Below are 14,209 nucleotides of genomic sequence, written 5' to 3' on the forward strand. Positions count from 1 at the left end.
TGCTGAGACTAGATATTTTACACATATTTAGATATTTCTGATACCTATCTTTCATGAAAATTTCAAGTGAATGGAATAAATATTACGAGGAAATAAACAAATAATCTTCCAAACTGCAATGACCGAAAGTTAAGAGTCACTTAGAAGAGTAATGATAAATGGAACAAGAATAAAAACCCTTACTGCTAATATTTTGTGAACCTCCCTTTACTATCAATGACCTCCTGACATCTGTTACCACAGGACTGAATAAATTTCTTGCAAAATGATGGAGTAATATTGTTCTATTCGTTTTCCAATAATCCCCAGAGTTCATCTGGATTCTTTGGATTTCTCTTTCGCACCCCATTTCCAATAATCTTCCAAACGTTTTCTATAGGGTTGAGATCGGGACTTAGAGGTGGCCAGTCGATGAGATCAACCCCTTCATCACTCAAAAAAATCTTTGACTTTCTTCACAGTGTAACAGGGAGTGTTGACCTGCACAAAGATAGGAAGTCGAACTGACAAGGATCGGAGATGTGGAAGGGCATGTTGTCCAAAAATCTGCTTGTAGATTTCAGCATTGAAAGTCCCTTGTAGGCGAATAAGTGAACCAATACCAGCAGCAGAGATCACTCCTCATACCATTATGCTGCCTCCTCCATATTTCACTGTCTTCTTCACACATGCACGAGATAATCTTTTGCCACTTCTTCATCGGATTTACATCCAGCCATCGGAACCAATTAGATTAAACTTTGATTCATCGCTAAAATGAACCTGCAACCACTGTTCTTCTGTCCAAATGACATGTTCATGAGTGAAACAAAAACAGGCTTTTTGATTCTTCTTGGAGATTAGAGGTTTCTTTGCCAGTGCCCAAGCAAGCAACCCAGAATCTCATAACCTCCGAGAAAATGTTTTGCACGATATGTTGACATTGGAAGTGGAGCTAAGCTCATGGGATATCTCAGCAGCACTCTCAAACATATCTTTCAATGACATTCTAACCATAATATAATCCTGTATTGGTGAAGTTTTAGAAGGTCTTCCAGTTTTGGGTTTAGCATCTGTCAATCCTGATAACTTAAAATGAGCTACAATTCATTGCACAACTTCTAGACCTTCCTACAATAGTTGCTATCGCAGAATTTGACTTGCCTTCTTGGTGAAGGCACACAATCCTTTGTTTTTCATCCCAGGACAGCAGTCATCTCTCACAAGCCACCATGTTGACAGTTAAATGTTTCAGTAATGTAAGATCTAAAAAGTAACTGTTAGCCCATTAACAGTCTTCTAAATAAGAAATATTTTAATTAGTAGTTAAATTTTTCTAAGTGACCCTTAACTTTTGGCCACTACAATTTGGAAGATTGTTTATCTCCTCATACTTTACAAAACATTTATTCCATTCAGTTGAAATTTTTACGAAAGATAAATATTAGATATATCTAAATATGTGTAAAATATCTAGTCCCAACGTTTTGTTAATCTTCTGTAATAACTATTTCAATACACTTGTTCATACTGACCCTTATATTATGGCCACCACAGTATGTGTTACTTTGAAGTTGACAAATTCTTCATTACTTCAAGCTTTTCAGAGTGGCAAAGAACTTCATTCAATGTGCTCTCTTTCTCTCTTTCTGTGTGTGTGTGTGATTATATATATATATATATATATATATATATATATAATATATATATATATAAGATTAGTAGAGTTAGAGGTTGGAATAACCATCTAAGGGATAAAAGTATCCATTATACTACCAGTATAATTACCTATGTTAACCCTGGACATACATATGCAAGCATATTATACTCATAGATTACAGGTAATGACAAAAAATAAACATGAGTTTATCAGGAATCAAATATGATGAATATTATTTTTAGAATATCAATTGTAATACTATATAACACTGGAAGCAAAAACAGCTGTAAGATGGGATACAGTCTATTTGTATTGAATTAAAAAATAATAATTGATGTAAGTCAATTGTTGTTGATCAATATTTCTCTATTTTCTGTTACTTTTATACATATATATATATATATATATATATATATGTATATATATATTCACAGGGTGTCGCAAAAAGATGTACTCACTCTTTGACAGATGATGTACGGGCTTACCTCAATGCAACAAATCCAAACAAATGGATTGGGAGGAGAGGTAGCGTTGAATTTCCTGCACGTTCCCCAGACCTCACACCAATGGATTTTTTTTTTTTATAGGGACATCTTAAAGATAAGGTTTACACTGCAGAACCAGTGACAATTCATGGTCTGAAAAATGAAAATCGAATAGAATGTCTTGCAACTCCAAATGAAATGTTTGGCAATGTTGTCAAATCCACCGTTGGACATTATCAGCTTTGTTTGGAAAATAAAGGAAGGCAGTTTGAACATTTGCAAACACGCAGGAATGAGAGAGAACATTAAATAATTCTAAATGACAATAAATAATCGTTTCTACAACAATTTATTTTCCTGAATTTAATTTAACTTTTTTAGGATTGTATGTATATCAATAAACATCTACTTGAACACAAAATGCATGAGTACTGGGAAGTCAAAGAGTGAGTACATTTTTTTGGGACACCCTGTAGATATATATATATATATATATATATATATATATATACATATGTGTATGTATGTATTTATATATATATATATACATACACATATTTGTATAAAATCATTTTCGGTTTATGTCCACTTTCCATCCTGGAATGAGTTGAGTAATTCAACATGGTCCAATTGGTTCAGTTGACATCCCCGCCTCTTCCAATGCCTCTGTTCTGATATGAATTCTATAGCCCAATGCCATTCTTAACGCCAACCACTTTAAAGAATGAATTGGGTGCTTGTTTTGTGGTAAATGCGTGTGTGTGTGTGTGTGTGCATTTTCGTGTGTACATGTGTGTGTTTATCTCTTAGTCAGGAGCAAAGCAGTGGCCATGACCCTTTACAAGGCTTCTGAGATTAATGGGGTAGGGAGAGAGGAGACTATCCTCAAGCTGGAGACCTGCCTGTCTCTCCACTCCAAATGCTTGCAATAGAGACTCCACTAAAGATACCCAAGATACTAGATGGTGGTGTTAAACCAGATTAAGTCTAGTGTTGGTGTGTATGTGTATATATAATGTATGTATATACACATATGTTTGTATATAATTCACAATTACACAATACATCCTATATATATATATATCCTTATAATGATATGAATTGCATGTGTATTTGCCTTTATAAGTCTAAAATACTCATTCTATTGATAATCATCTAATCATGTGAAAAATTCTCCATAAGAGATTATTTGAAAGAATATTACAATCGCACAAACTTCATTCAAGTCACATGGAAAATGATAACTCTATTGTGAGGGTATAACTAAAATTCAATAACATTTGTATTTCTTCAACATTACCAGCATTGCCATTGTTGTTACCATTGTTCTCATTTTAAATCATTGATTCTCTCATACTTGCATATGAAAGACAGCTCTGTCATACAATATATCACCCTCATAAAATTCTTTTGCCATCTTGTTTGTGAGGTTGCCATCTTGAGATCTGATCTGACCTTTTCTTTGTTGAATACCTTCATGTTTCCCTGCTGTGAGTTTATTCTTCTGTCAGTATACACCATTTTTTTTACTTATTATCTGTACATGTAACAAGGATTGTCATCTCTCCTGCATACTTCAATTAATAACATTCATGTTCAGGAACCCTCTAAGTATACCTGCACATTAATCTTTGAGAAAGTTACTTTTGCACATCAGATTATGTTTCACACAGTTTTTTCCAATTTCTGTAGGCACAGGAGTGGCCACATGCTTCTGGGTTCATTCCCACTGTGTGGCACCTTGGGCAAGTGTCTTCTACTATAGCCTTGGGCCGACCAATGCCTTGTGAGTGAATTTGGTAGACGGAAACTGAAAGAAGCTCGTCGTATATGTGTATGTGTGTATATGTGTGTGTGTGTGTGTATGTTTGTATGTCTGTGTTTGTCCCACCAACATCGCTTGACAACCAATGGTGGTGTGTTTACCTCCCTGTAACTTAGCAGTTCGGCAAAAGAGACCGATAGAATAAATACTAGGCTTACAAAAAATAATTCCTGGGGTTGATTTGCTCGACGAAAGGCAGTGCTCCATCATGGCCACAGTCAAATGATTGAAACAAGTAAGAGAGTAAAAGAGTATGCACAACATTCAATGTTCGTTTTTCACTTATAAAGGAGAGGTCCATTTACATTCACCAGAAGGAACTTTTTCTAAAAGATCTTTTCCTTAGTTTTTCATTACAATGGCTTTGCCTCAAAATAACAGATTTGTATTTATTTTGAGAAGAATATTAGCTATAAAAGCCCTAACCTTCCAAATAATCCTGGAGCTTCAACACTCATCATATCCATCCTGAGCAAGCCATGATTATTCAGCAACAATGGCACTCACATCTATGTTTTAATTAAATTTCATTAATGCATCAAACTTTCTCAACATTTCAGAGAATGATCTATCATATAATTGGGTTGTCCGGAAAGTTGGTGCCAATTTTTAAAAGAAAGGAAAAGGTCAATAAATTCTTGCCATTACATTTTTAATCAACCAAATACGAACCATTTTGTTGCACAATGCATCTCCATCTTTCCTTTAACTTGAAAATGCCCACTTCCCAGAATTGAGGTGATTTCATGGCAAAGAGTTCACCAAGGTATCTTTTTACATCATCCAAGGAATTGAAATTTTTACCATTAAGACTATTCTACAGATATCTGAATAAATGGAAATCTGAAGGAGCAATATCTGGTGAATATGGTGGGTGGGTGGGGTAACACATCTCAGCCGAGCTGCAGCAATTTTTGTATGGTTACCAAAGTATCAAGTGCCGAAAATGAACTTTCTTATCTTCCATTTTAAAAGGTTACAGAATTAACACAGGTTATAGGAGCATAAACCTTCTTCTACGAAAAAATAGCTTAAACTGTGCTCTAAATGGAGGTATAGTCATTTCCTATTTTATGGACTCAACTATATTCTAAAATAAGTCGAAAGGTAAGCTACTATAAATTAGCATGAACTTTCCAGACAACCCAATATATCAGTATGAGAACACTTCCTTATTTTGGCTTTTTCACATCAATTCAAGAACTCTTCTTTGACTGCCAGTACAACGTACATTTCAACATTAACATTGTTGAGTTACATTGATCATAAGTAGTATTTCTATGCCAATTTTGTAAAAACTTGCTCCTCAAACTATTCTGTAGATTTACCTACTAACTAAAAGTTATTTTTCCCACATTTAATTTTACCAAATGCAGAGAATTTTGCTGGTATATGCTTATATTCACAGAATGAGATTCACACTTGTTTCCACCAACATATGTGACAGTGATATTATCAATTTTACTTTTACTTTCTTTATTTTTTTAAACATATTAAATAAGGTAAGCTGAGGCACTAATTTCATAGTTCTCAGATAGATAAAAATCAAAGCCTACCTCAGCAGGATTTGAATTCAGAATATAGAGGGCAAAATTAAATAATGATGATGATAACAATGACAACAATAACAACCAACACCACCACCAACAACAACAACTACAATGCCATTGCTGCTGCCACCACCAATATTGATTGGATCACTTTTCATGTTAAGAATAGTCAATTACATCAACATACTAAATAACACTTATTGATGAAAGGATGAATGATAAAGTTAACTTTTCAAATAATTTCCAAGCAGAAGATACAAAGATATTTAATCTATAGCTTCCTCATTTCTGCAAATCTTTATCCCTTCTAATAACAAGAATAATGATCTTTATCACTGGCATTTTGAGTTGAGGTTTGGCAAATGTTTTACTGTTCCTGAAAAGATGTTAAAGTTAACACCAGTAAGAATTTAATTCAGTAAAACTAAGTACCTCAAGGCACTTTGTCCGACACTGTCAAATTCATCATCTAGTGCACACCTAATTATCATAATAATGATTTAGAATAGTTATATTATGTCACATATTTTTGTTTAGAGCACATATGATTACATTAACTACATTGCTTGACTGGCAGTGATGATTGTCAAAGTCAACTAGTGTGATTCAAAGCGAGAATGTAAAGGATGTAATTGATTATAGCGAAGTATTTTGTTCGATGATTTACTGATCCTGCTATCCATCACCCTTATAAAAATAGTAAAACCATCAACATTATCAGCAGCAATAGTTACAGAAATTAAGATACACTGAAGAATAATTTTCCAATCTTACCATTCCAAATATGAGAGATTCACATAAAGCTGAGGATGGTAATACTTGCTTGATGCAAACTATGATCAAAGGATGTGTTGTTCGAGATAAATTTGATCCTGGGGACAGCAAAGGCTTGCCACTTGTGTTTTCCATACAGAGGAGCTGCATTTGTGTTTTCATAAATATTGATAAGACAAAAACCAAAGGAATTATTAATAAAACAAAATCAATGTAATTAAGCTGTAGAAATATATTCTAAGATACAAACATAAACTTAATTATTAACTTCATATGATATGTGTGTGTATGTACGTATATATGTATGAATGCATGTGTGTGCATGTATGTATATATGTATATATGAATATATGTATGTGCATATATATGTATGTATTTTAATAAACCAGATATATGTGTAAAAACTAACACTTTCTTTTTCTGAGCTGAGATTCAAAACTGAATCTAAGGATTCTCGCTCATCTGATCCACCACTGGTCAAACAGGCAAGAAAGAAATTTCTTTTTCCTGTCAAGAAGTGATGGATGGTTTTTACCTTTGGCCTACGACCTCAGCTGTGTCATTTAAGGTTTAAGTGGACAGGAGGCGACCTACATAGGTAGGAATTTCTGCTGTTGTATGTTTGTCCTTCTAGTTGTCATGACCATTATAAATACAACAATCCTTCAAGGGATGGGAGTGAGAGAGATAGCCAGAGGCGAGACAGCCAGCAAGTAACTTCGCCAGTTGAGCAGGCAACAAAGAACCAGATATTCAGCATGAACGACCCAACACAGAAGTAGAAGCTGAACATAAACAGACACCACTGAATGATCAATGCACACAGACTCAAAATATGTCCAGTTCTACCTCATCATATCAACACAGTATGTACCCTGTTAATTTCTTTTTGGCCAGCTCGAAGTAAGTTGGTAATGTCATGTAGTGAGATTTTTGGTGTATTACAAGTAAATGCAAGTGTCGTTTAAATAAATTATTTAAACTACAATCCGATGCTTTCCAACTGTTTTACTTTGATGTTGCCCCCATGCCTATTTCACCTGCTACCTCAACATCTTTTGCTACACCTTTCCCACCACATATGTAAACAATCTCATACTTACTATGAAGGTAACTTGAAATCTAAAAGTTGAAATTAATAATAAATAAATAATGGTGAAATATTAACCAACTAATTCAAAGTAGTCATAATCTCTCATTTAAGTACTGAAACCTTATAATGCGTCAATACAATATAGGTTTATTGTCTTGTTTACTTGAAAATAACATCACCAACACCACCATAAAAAAAAAAATTATAGGAAAGATTACATTGCATTTAGATAAATAAATTTTGAATATATTAAGTTCTAGTATATTAACTTGCTTCATACACTCCATTCAATATGAATCTTCCCTTGCAGAAATACTGCATTTGTTTACACATAAAAAAATTATTCATAAATATGTTATGTTGTATGTACTGGGTCTTAGAGTTATACCTTCTAACTGCTATGATAGAGTACTTGCAACAGGTTTATTTTGCAATCAGATACATGGAAGAAAAAAAAATATACATATATATAAGAAAAGGCAAGTAACATGTAATGACAGAAGCAAAGGAAATAATAGCCATTAAGCATGTAGCTATAGATATTCTATACTTATGCCGTTTGCCAGCTCTGTCTGGCACCTGTGCGGGTGGCACATAAAAAGCACCCACTACACTCATGGAGTGGTTGGCGTTAGGAAGGGCATCCAGCCATAGAAACACTGCCAGATCTGACTAGGCCTGATAAAGCCTTCCGGCTTCACAGACCCCAGTTGAACCGTCCAACCCATGCTAGCATGGAAAACGGACGCTAAACGATGATGATGATGATGCCTAGCCAACAACCTTACAACATACTGTACTGGTTAATAATAGCACAGCATTGTGAGTAAAACTATAAGTAAAATTATGGATCTTTGAAGTACTTTGATCAAGATATTGCAATTCAAGATTATACTGATGTTCTCTGCTCCTAAGTTTGGGAAACCTGCAAGTTAGTTTGTTAGCTCATGGACAAACTACTTACATGAATAGTTTGTTCATGAGTGGGTAGCAAGGAAAGTAGGAGAAAACTGATAATGACAATGATATTTATGATTGTGTATGCTATATTTTTTTTACTCTTGAAGCTATCATGTACTTTTATGTCAGGTCTGTGAGTAGGTTTTTTTACTCTGTTAGTGTTTAATATCAGAATGTTTAAATACTTTGTGTTTTGTCTCTGTGGAATACATGCATTTATGCTAAAAATTTATATCATCATCATCGTTTAACGTCCGCTTTCCATGCTAGCATGGGTTGGACGGTTCAACTGGGGTCTGGCAAGCCCGAAGGCTGCACCAGGCCAGTCAGATCTGGCAGTGTTTCTACAGCTGGATGCCCTTCCTAATGCCAACCACTCCGAGAGTGTAGTGGGTGATTTTATGTGCCACCGACACAGGTGCCAGACGAGGCTGGCAGACGGCCACGCTCGGATGGTGTTTTTTATGTGCCACCGACACAGGTGCCAGACGAGGCTGGCTGACGGCCACGCTCGGATGGTGTTTTCTTATGTGTCACCGACACAGGTGCCAGACGGGGCTGGCGGACGGCCACGCTCGGATGGTGTTTGTTACGTGCCCTCAGCACGGAGGCCAGTCGTTGCGGTACTGGCTACGATCACGTTCGGATGGTTTTCTTATGTGCCACCGGCACTGGTACCACAAGGATACAAATTCCATTGATGTTCATCTATTTTGATTTGGTTCGATTTGATTTGATTTGATTCGATTCGATTCTCACTTGCCTCAACAGGTCTTCACAAGTGTCACAAGAAGGAAGGTATGCACAGGTGGACTGACTACGTCCCAGGTAGGGGCCACGGATTATGGCTTCACTAGTCTTGCCGGGTCTTCTCACACACAGCATACTTCCATAGGTCTCGGTCTCTAGTCATTTCCATGGTGAGACCTAACGTCCAAAGGTCGTGCTTCACCACTTCGTCCCAGGTTTTCCTGGGTCTACCTCTTCCACGGGTTCCCTCAACTGCTAGGGATTGGCACTTTCTCACACACCTATCTTCATCCATTCTCGCCACATGACCATACCAGCGCAATCGTCTCTCTTGCACACAACAACTGATGCTTCTTAGGTACAACATTTCTCTCAAGGTACTAACGCTCTGTCGAGTAAGTACACTGACATTACACATCCATCGGAGCATACTGGCTTCGTTCCTCACAAGCTTACGCATGTCCTCAGCAGTCACGGCCCATGTTTCACTGCCATGTAGCATAGCTGTTCGTACACATGCATCATACAGTCTGCCTTTTACTCTGAGCGAGAGGCCTTTAGTCACCAGCAGAGGTAAGAGCTCCCTAAACTTTGCCCAGGCTATTCTTATTCTAGCAGTTACACTTTCAGCGCACCCGCCCCCACTACTGACTTGGTCACCTAGATAGCGGAAGCTATCAACTACTTCTAGTTTTTCCCCCCGGAAAGTGACGGAAGTTGTTTTCTGCAGATTTTCGGAGGTCAATGCTCCAGAGCATCTGCCACATACAAAAACTATCTTCCCAGTTAGCCTACCTTTGACATTGCTGCACCTCTTATGTGTCCATAGCTTACACTGGGTACATCTTATAGAGTTTCTACCTACACCTTTTCTACAGATCGAGCAGGGCCATCTTCCTGAGGATATTTGTGGATTTTCTAACTTTCTACTTATTAGTACTTTGGTTTTAGCTAGGTTGACTCTAAGGCCCCTCGATTCTAAACCCTCCTTCCACACCTGGAACTTCTCCTCCAGTTCTGATAGTGACTCAGCGATTAGAGCGAGGTCGTCAGCATAGAGGAGCTCCCAGGGGCAACCTGTCTTGAATTCCTCCACAATTGCCTGGAGGACTATGATAAATAGGAGGGGGCTGAGTACTGAACCCTGGTGGACCCCAACCTCTACCTTGAATTCTTCTGTGTACATGCTGCCAACTCTAACCTTACTTACGGCATCTCTGTACATGGCTTGCACAGCCCTCACCAGCCATTCATCTATCCCTAGTTTCCTCATTGACCACCAGATGAGGGAACGGGGGACCCTATCAAAGGCTTTCTCCATGTCAACGAAAGCCAGGTACAGGGGCTTATCTTTGGCTAGGTATTTCTCCTGCAGCTGCCTTACCAGGAATATAGCATCAGTGGTGCTTTTCCCTGGGACAAACCCAAACTGCATCTCATCTAAACTAACTCTCTCTCTAATTAGTTGGGCTATGACCCTCTCCGTAACCTTCATTACCTGATCCAACAGCTTGATACCTCTGTAATTATTTGTATCCAGGGCATCACCTTTACCTTTGTAGCAGTTGACTAGTATGCTGCTACACCAGTCATTGGGTATGACTCCTTCGTGTATCACCTGGTTGACTATACGGGTGACTAGGTTATAGCCGACACTGCCAGATATTTTGAGCATCTCTGCAGTAATTCCTGATGGGCCTGGGGCTTTCCCTGTCTTCATGCTTCTAATTGCCTTAGCTACCACGGAACTATCAACTTGGATAGCTGGTCCCTCTGTTGGGTCAACATTCGGCAGACTCTCTTTATCCCATTCATTTTCTTTATTCAGCAACCTTTCACAGTGGCATCTCCAAACCTCTCTCTTTGCATCCTCATTTAGCGCAAGTGAACCATCATCCATGCGAACACACTTCTCTCCTACCACATCATGATTCTCTCTCACACACTGTCTTGTAACACAAAATACCTCAAGTCTTTCATCCTCACGGCTCAGAACATTGGCAAATTTTTTCTTATCCGCTTCCCCTCTGGCTAAATAAACCTGTCTCCTAGCTTCCCTTTTGGCTGTCTGATACAATTCCCTGCTACCACCGTTCTTCCAGTCCTTCCAAGCCTGTCTCTTTTGTCTAATAGCCCTGTCAACCACAGTGTTCCACCACCATGTTACTCTGGGTCGAGATGGTACTTTGCTCCATCCACAGATCTGGTCAGTGGCTGTCAGCAGATTGTCCCGTAGGAATCTCCAGTTGTCTTCCACATTAAGTGAAGCTATATCCCCTTCTATTTCGTCAGAGGCTTCGAGTAGTATGTCTCTAAATCTCTGTCCATTTGCAGGATCTTTAAGCTTCCAGACCCTTCTCCTCCAAGCTGGTCTTCTTCTGGGCAACCATTTAGCTCTGATCCTGAAGTCGCTAACTACTAATCTATGTTGGGGAGTACATTCTTCGCCTGGGAAGGTTTTGGCACTTATAATCAGCCCTCTTTCCCTTTTTCTGGCAAGGATGTAGTCAATCTGGCTGGTGTGTCTGCCAGATATATACATATAAATTTTTAGCATAAATGCATGTATTCCACAGAGACAAATCACAAAGTATTTAAACTTGTTAATCCACAAGTAAAACAATATATATATTGTTTTACTTGTGGATTAACAAGGCAAGCAATGGTATCATATAGGAGAGATCTCCACAATTATTCAAGCAAACCACTTGGGAATATTGGTACTTGTCATATGAAATCATTGGTTCAATATGAAGTTGAATATGCATTCTCACTATTTGATACTAGCATGTGTGTGTGTGTGTATTATGTGCAAGACAGGAGAAAGTAAAGGGAATAGGACATCTCATTCTACTTGCTTTACTCTACCAAACACATGTTCTTTACCTAGTCTACTAGCCATGGACAACAGTGCTATTCAGGTAACATGTCAGCTGTAACAGCTCATGCAAGTATCAAATTTTATGTGACTATTTAACACCCTACTATCATAAAAAAGAAACAAAACTGAGAATAAATATGGAAAATTAGTTACTCACATAGTGTTCTCTGAATGGAATATGAATGGGATTGATGATGCTAGTTAGGACATCACACTTTATCACCATAGGAATATCATCTATAAGAAAAGATTATGTCAGATAATTTATACATGAACAATTAATGAGACAACATACTTGATTTTGAACTTTAAAACCTTAAAATATCAAAGTTTTTGAATGGGATACTTAATTTTTATCACCTAGTTAATGGTTACGTATCCAACTGACCAGGTCATAGAAGTGCAATGAAACTTTTTCACATTTCATAGTAGAAAGTAACATCAAGAAGTAAACAAGAAGTGAATATAACAGCATTTGTATGTTCTTAAATGGCTAAAATGATTCTTCTACAATGTAACTGCTTAAGCATACATACATTATATATATGAGCTACAAACTTGTGATATAGAGGACAACTGGGAATTCCTGTGGGACAACTTGCTGAGTGCCACAGACCAAATCTGTGGGTGGTGCGAAGTCACAACCAGACCTTGGGTAATGTGGTGGTGGGACAATGCAGTAGACAGGACCATTAGAGCAAAGAAACAGGTCTTGAAGGACTGGAAGAGTTGGGTAGCAGAGAACTGTATGAGACAGCCAGAAGGGAAGCTAGGGGACAGGTATATCTAACTAAGGGAGAAGCAAAAAAGAAGTTTGCCTATGTCCAGCAATGAGAGGACCAGAGAACTGAAGTGTTTTGGATTGCAAGACAGTGTGTGAGAGAAAATTGTGATGTCATAGATGATGGTGCACTTGAAGTTAATGATTCTGCAAAGAAAGAAGCTTGGAAATGTCATTATGAAAGACTGCTGAATGTGGAGGATGAATGGGGGGATGAGAGACTACCTAACGATGACGCAATTGAGGGACCAGCCACCCGAATTGAGAGTACCTTGGTAAATAAAGCAATTAAGGATATGAAGACAGGGAAAGCACCTGGTCCACTAGGAATCACTGCTGAGATGCTTAAAATATCTAGCGGTGTGGGTTATGGTCTTGTCACCCACATCGTAAATCAGGTAGTTCACAAAGGAGTCATACCCAATGACTAGTGTAGCAGCACCATAATCAACTGCTACAAAGGTAAAGGTGATGTCTTAGATAGAAATAATAACAGAGGTATCAAATTGTTGGATCAGGTGATGAAAGTCATGGCAAAAATCACAGCCCAACTAATTAGGGAGAGAGTTAGCTAGACAAGATGCAGTTTGGTTTTGTGTCAGGGAGAAGAACCACTGATGCTATATTTCTGGAAAGACAATTGCAGAAGAAATACATAGACAAAGATAAACCTCAGTACTTGGCCTGTTGACTTGGAGAAAGCCTTTGATAGGGACGCCTGATCTCTTATCTGGCGGTCAGTGTGGAAACTAGGGATAGATGAGTGGTTGGTGAGAGCTGTACAAACTATGTACGGGGATGATACCAGTAAGGTGTGGGTTGGCAACAAGTACAACAAAGAATCCAGGGTACAAATAGGGGTTCACCAAGGATCGGTGCTCAGCCCCACTTGTTCATGAAAGTCTTCCAGGCAATAACAGAAGAATTTAAGACAAGCTGCCCCTGGGAGCTCCTCAATGCTGATGACCTTGTTCTTATAGCTGAGTCACTATCAGAACTAGAGAAAAAGTTCCAGGTATAGAAGCAAAATCTAGAAATGAAAGGTCTTAGAGTTAACCTAGCAAAAACCGAAGTCTTAGTAAGTAGGAAGGTGGACAAATCAAAAATCCCTTCAAATAGATGGCACTGCTTGATCAGTAGAAAAGGCATACATAGAAACTCCATAAGATGCACCTGGTGTAAGTTTTGGACACATAGAAGGTGCAGCAATATCAGAGGAAGGTTAACATGGAAACTAGCTTTTGTATGTGGAAGATGCACAGGTAGAATAGATACTGAAAATGTGCAGAAAATTGACTCCATCAACTGTTAGAGGACAAGCTAGAGGTAGTAGATAGCTTCTGTTACCTAGGTGACCAACTTAGTTAGTGCTCCGAGAGGGTAGCTGTGAGAATAAGAAGAGGTATAAGAGACATTAATTGAAGTGTGCAAGCGAGATGACTGCACTGGTATGGTAATATGATGTGTATGG

At 38.0% G+C, this 14,209-nt stretch overlaps 1 protein-coding gene across 1 annotated transcript in view; it reads right to left on the reverse strand.

Annotated features, from left to right (window-relative positions):
• The window catches only part of LOC118762512 (meiosis 1 arrest protein-like), a 168,353-nt gene that overhangs the window by 52,108 nt on the left and 102,036 nt on the right, over positions 1-14,209 (reverse strand). Inside the window, exons 8-9 of the mRNA XM_036501158.1 lie at positions 12,115-12,194; positions 6,274-6,417 (exon numbers count right to left, since the gene is read on the reverse strand). Of these exons, the coding sequence (XP_036357051.1) occupies positions 6,274-6,417; positions 12,115-12,194 (224 nt within the window). The remainder of the gene's footprint in view (positions 1-6,273; positions 6,418-12,114; positions 12,195-14,209) is intronic.

The sequence above is a fragment of the Octopus sinensis genome, linkage group LG3 (genome assembly GCF_006345805.1).
Source record: "Octopus sinensis linkage group LG3, ASM634580v1, whole genome shotgun sequence".
Lineage (NCBI taxonomy): Eukaryota > Metazoa > Mollusca > Cephalopoda > Octopoda > Octopodidae > Octopus > Octopus sinensis.